The sequence below is a fragment of the Elephantulus edwardii genome, unplaced genomic scaffold (assembly GCF_000299155.1).
Source record: "Elephantulus edwardii isolate Elephantulus edwardi_28Jun2011 unplaced genomic scaffold, EleEdw1.0 scaffold00356, whole genome shotgun sequence".
Lineage (NCBI taxonomy): Eukaryota > Metazoa > Chordata > Mammalia > Macroscelidea > Macroscelididae > Elephantulus > Elephantulus edwardii.
Genome location: NW_006400106.1, coordinates 1 through 2,569, shown reverse-complemented (window position 1 = coordinate 2,569; position 2,569 = coordinate 1). Strand labels below are relative to the sequence as shown.

At 36.2% G+C, this 2,569-nt stretch overlaps 1 protein-coding gene across 1 annotated transcript; it reads right to left on the bottom strand.

The window, feature by feature from the left end:
- Positions 1–1,908: 1,908 nt before the first annotated feature.
- LOC102848793 (nascent polypeptide-associated complex subunit alpha-like) lies at positions 1,909–2,553 on the bottom strand (the record flags this gene model as incomplete). Its single annotated transcript, XM_006901999.1, has 1 exon — positions 1,909–2,553. A coding segment is annotated over one exon (645 nt), but the record flags the coding sequence as incomplete, so codon positions are not given.
- Between the last annotated feature and the right edge of the window lie 16 nt (positions 2,554–2,569).

Below are 2,569 nucleotides of genomic sequence, written 5' to 3'. Positions count from 1 at the left end.
TATTGTGCTAACAAGTACTTCCTATATATTACTGAATAAGAGTGGTGATAGTGGGTCTGGTCCCTGTTCACAAAGAAAATGCTTTTAGTCTCTTTTCATTGAGAATGATATTGACTCCTGGTTTTGCCTATATAATTGTCACTATGTTGAGAAAATTTCATTCTATTCAAATTTTGCTGAATATCTTAATCAGGAAGGGGTGTTAGATTTTGTCAAATGCCTTTTCTGCATCATTTGCTAGGATTATAATGGTTCTTGTTATTTGCTTTGTTAATGTGGGGAATTTTGCTGATTGTTTTTGTTGTGTTGAACCATCTCTGCATACCTCTTAGGATTGCCACCTGGTCATGATGAATTCTATTTTTTATGTGCATTTGGATCCTATTGGCTAGGATTTTGTTAAGTATTTTTGTGTCTATGTTCATGAGAGAGCTTGGTCTACAGTTTTCTTTTTTGGTAACATCTTTGCCTGATTTGAGTTTTTGGGTTATGCTGGCTTCGTAGAATGTCTCTGGGAGTGTTCCTTATTTTTCCACTTTTTGAAATAACTTAGGTAGGTTGGTGATAAATATTCTCTGAACGTTTAGCAAAACTCAGCTGTGATGCCATCTGGTATAGGACCTGTTTTTGTGGGAGAGTCTTCTTATGATCTGCTCAATTTCTTTTTTTTGTTCAAGTGTTCACAATATTCCAACATTAATGATTTTATTTCCTCTAGTTTATTGTGATGTCACCTCTATCATTCCTTAATTGAATTATTTGTGTCTTCTCCTTTTTTCTTTTGTTAAGTTTGTCAACGGTTTGTCAATTTTGTTGATGATTTTAAAAAAACAGCTCCTGATCTGATTGATAGTTTCAATTGTTTTCCTATTTTCTATCTCATTTGTTTCAGCTCTTGTTCTTCTAACTTTCTTCCTCTAGAGGTTGTGGAGTTAGATTGTTAATCTTTTTCTTTTTGATGAAGATGTTGAGTTAGATCATAAATTTTCCTTCTTTCTTCATTTTTTATGTGTTTGCCAATTTCTATGAGCTGCTCCCCGTGAGAACTGCCTTAGCTGCATCCCAGAAGTTTTATTACATTGTATTTCCATTATCATTTGTTTTGAGGAATTTTTTTTATCTATTCTTTATCTTTTCTATAACCCAAACATGTTATTGTAGGGTGTATTTTGCTTCTACATTGGTAGTTTCATGAGCTTTATCCTCTTTTGATTAATTTCTAGTTTTATGGCATTATTTGTTGAGAAGATACTTTGTACTATTTCAATGATTTTTAATTTGTTGAGGCTTACTTTATGCCCTTATTTGTGGCCAGTTCTGGAGAATGTACTATGAGAAGCAAGTTAATTGAGTTTTAGTTGGGTGCAGTGCTTAGAATATATTCACAAGATCAAGTTTGCTGAATGTGTAGTTTAGATCTGCATCTTTGTTACATGTCTTTTGAGTTGACTTATCCTTTGGTGAGAGTGATGTATTAAAGTGTCCTACCACTTTTGTGGTGTTATGTATTTCTTTCTTCAATTCTGTTAACATTTGTTTTAGGTATTTATCAAGTCTACCATTTGGTGCATAGATGTTGATCAATGTTATGACTTCTTGATCTACTGTGACTTTAATCATTTTATCATGTCCTTTCTTATCTTTTATGATGGTTTTTATTTTGAAGTCTATTTTATCAGAGATTAGCACTGCCATTCCTGCTTTTTTGTTTGGTATATCCGCCCCCACCCCACCCCCGTCATTTTGAGTCTATCTTTGTCTTCATGTTTTAGATGTGTCTCTCTTTTTTTTTTCATTCAACAGAAGTCATAACTTTATTAATGAATGATAGAAACAGTACAAATTTCAAACCAAACTGCAGTTACTCTTTGGAAACGCCAAAAAAAAAGTCCTCATTTTCCCAGATGGCTACATTGTTAATTCCATAATAGCATTTACAATGTCATTACTGTTGTTCTTCAGGGCTCGGACTGCCTTTGCTCTGGACATGTTTGTTTGTGACATGACTAACTCTATGTCCTTAACTTCAAAACCTGTTTCATCAACCTCTTCCTCTTCACTCTCCTCTTGAACAGAAGGAGTTTGTGTGTTTTCTTGAATGTTTGAGACAGCTTCACCTTGAACTTTGAATTTCTCAGCAGCTGCTAGCTGTGCTTGCTGAGATAAGTCTTCAATCTTGGCTTCACCAAAAATTATGTAGGTGTCTGAAGCCGGGCTCTTATTAACATCTGGGTTTGTGATGACAAAGAGGATATTTTTAGATTTCCAGACAGTGACTCTAGTAACCGCTGTGACTTGTCGAAGTCCCAGTTTGGACATCGCCTTCCTAGCCTTCTTTTCACTCCGACTTTGTTTTGCTTTACTGACTGTTTCTTCATCGATTTCAGCTGCTGCTGCCAGCTGCGCTTGTGTGGTTGCCTGTGTGGAATCCTGTTCCTCAAGCTCTGGTACTGATACATCACTGTCAGATTCTGTTCCTGACCCTGTCTCAGCCTGGGGCTGTGGCAACTCCTGCTCTGTAGCAGGGACGGTTTCTGTGGCTTCACCGGGGCATTATGTGTGGGGAACG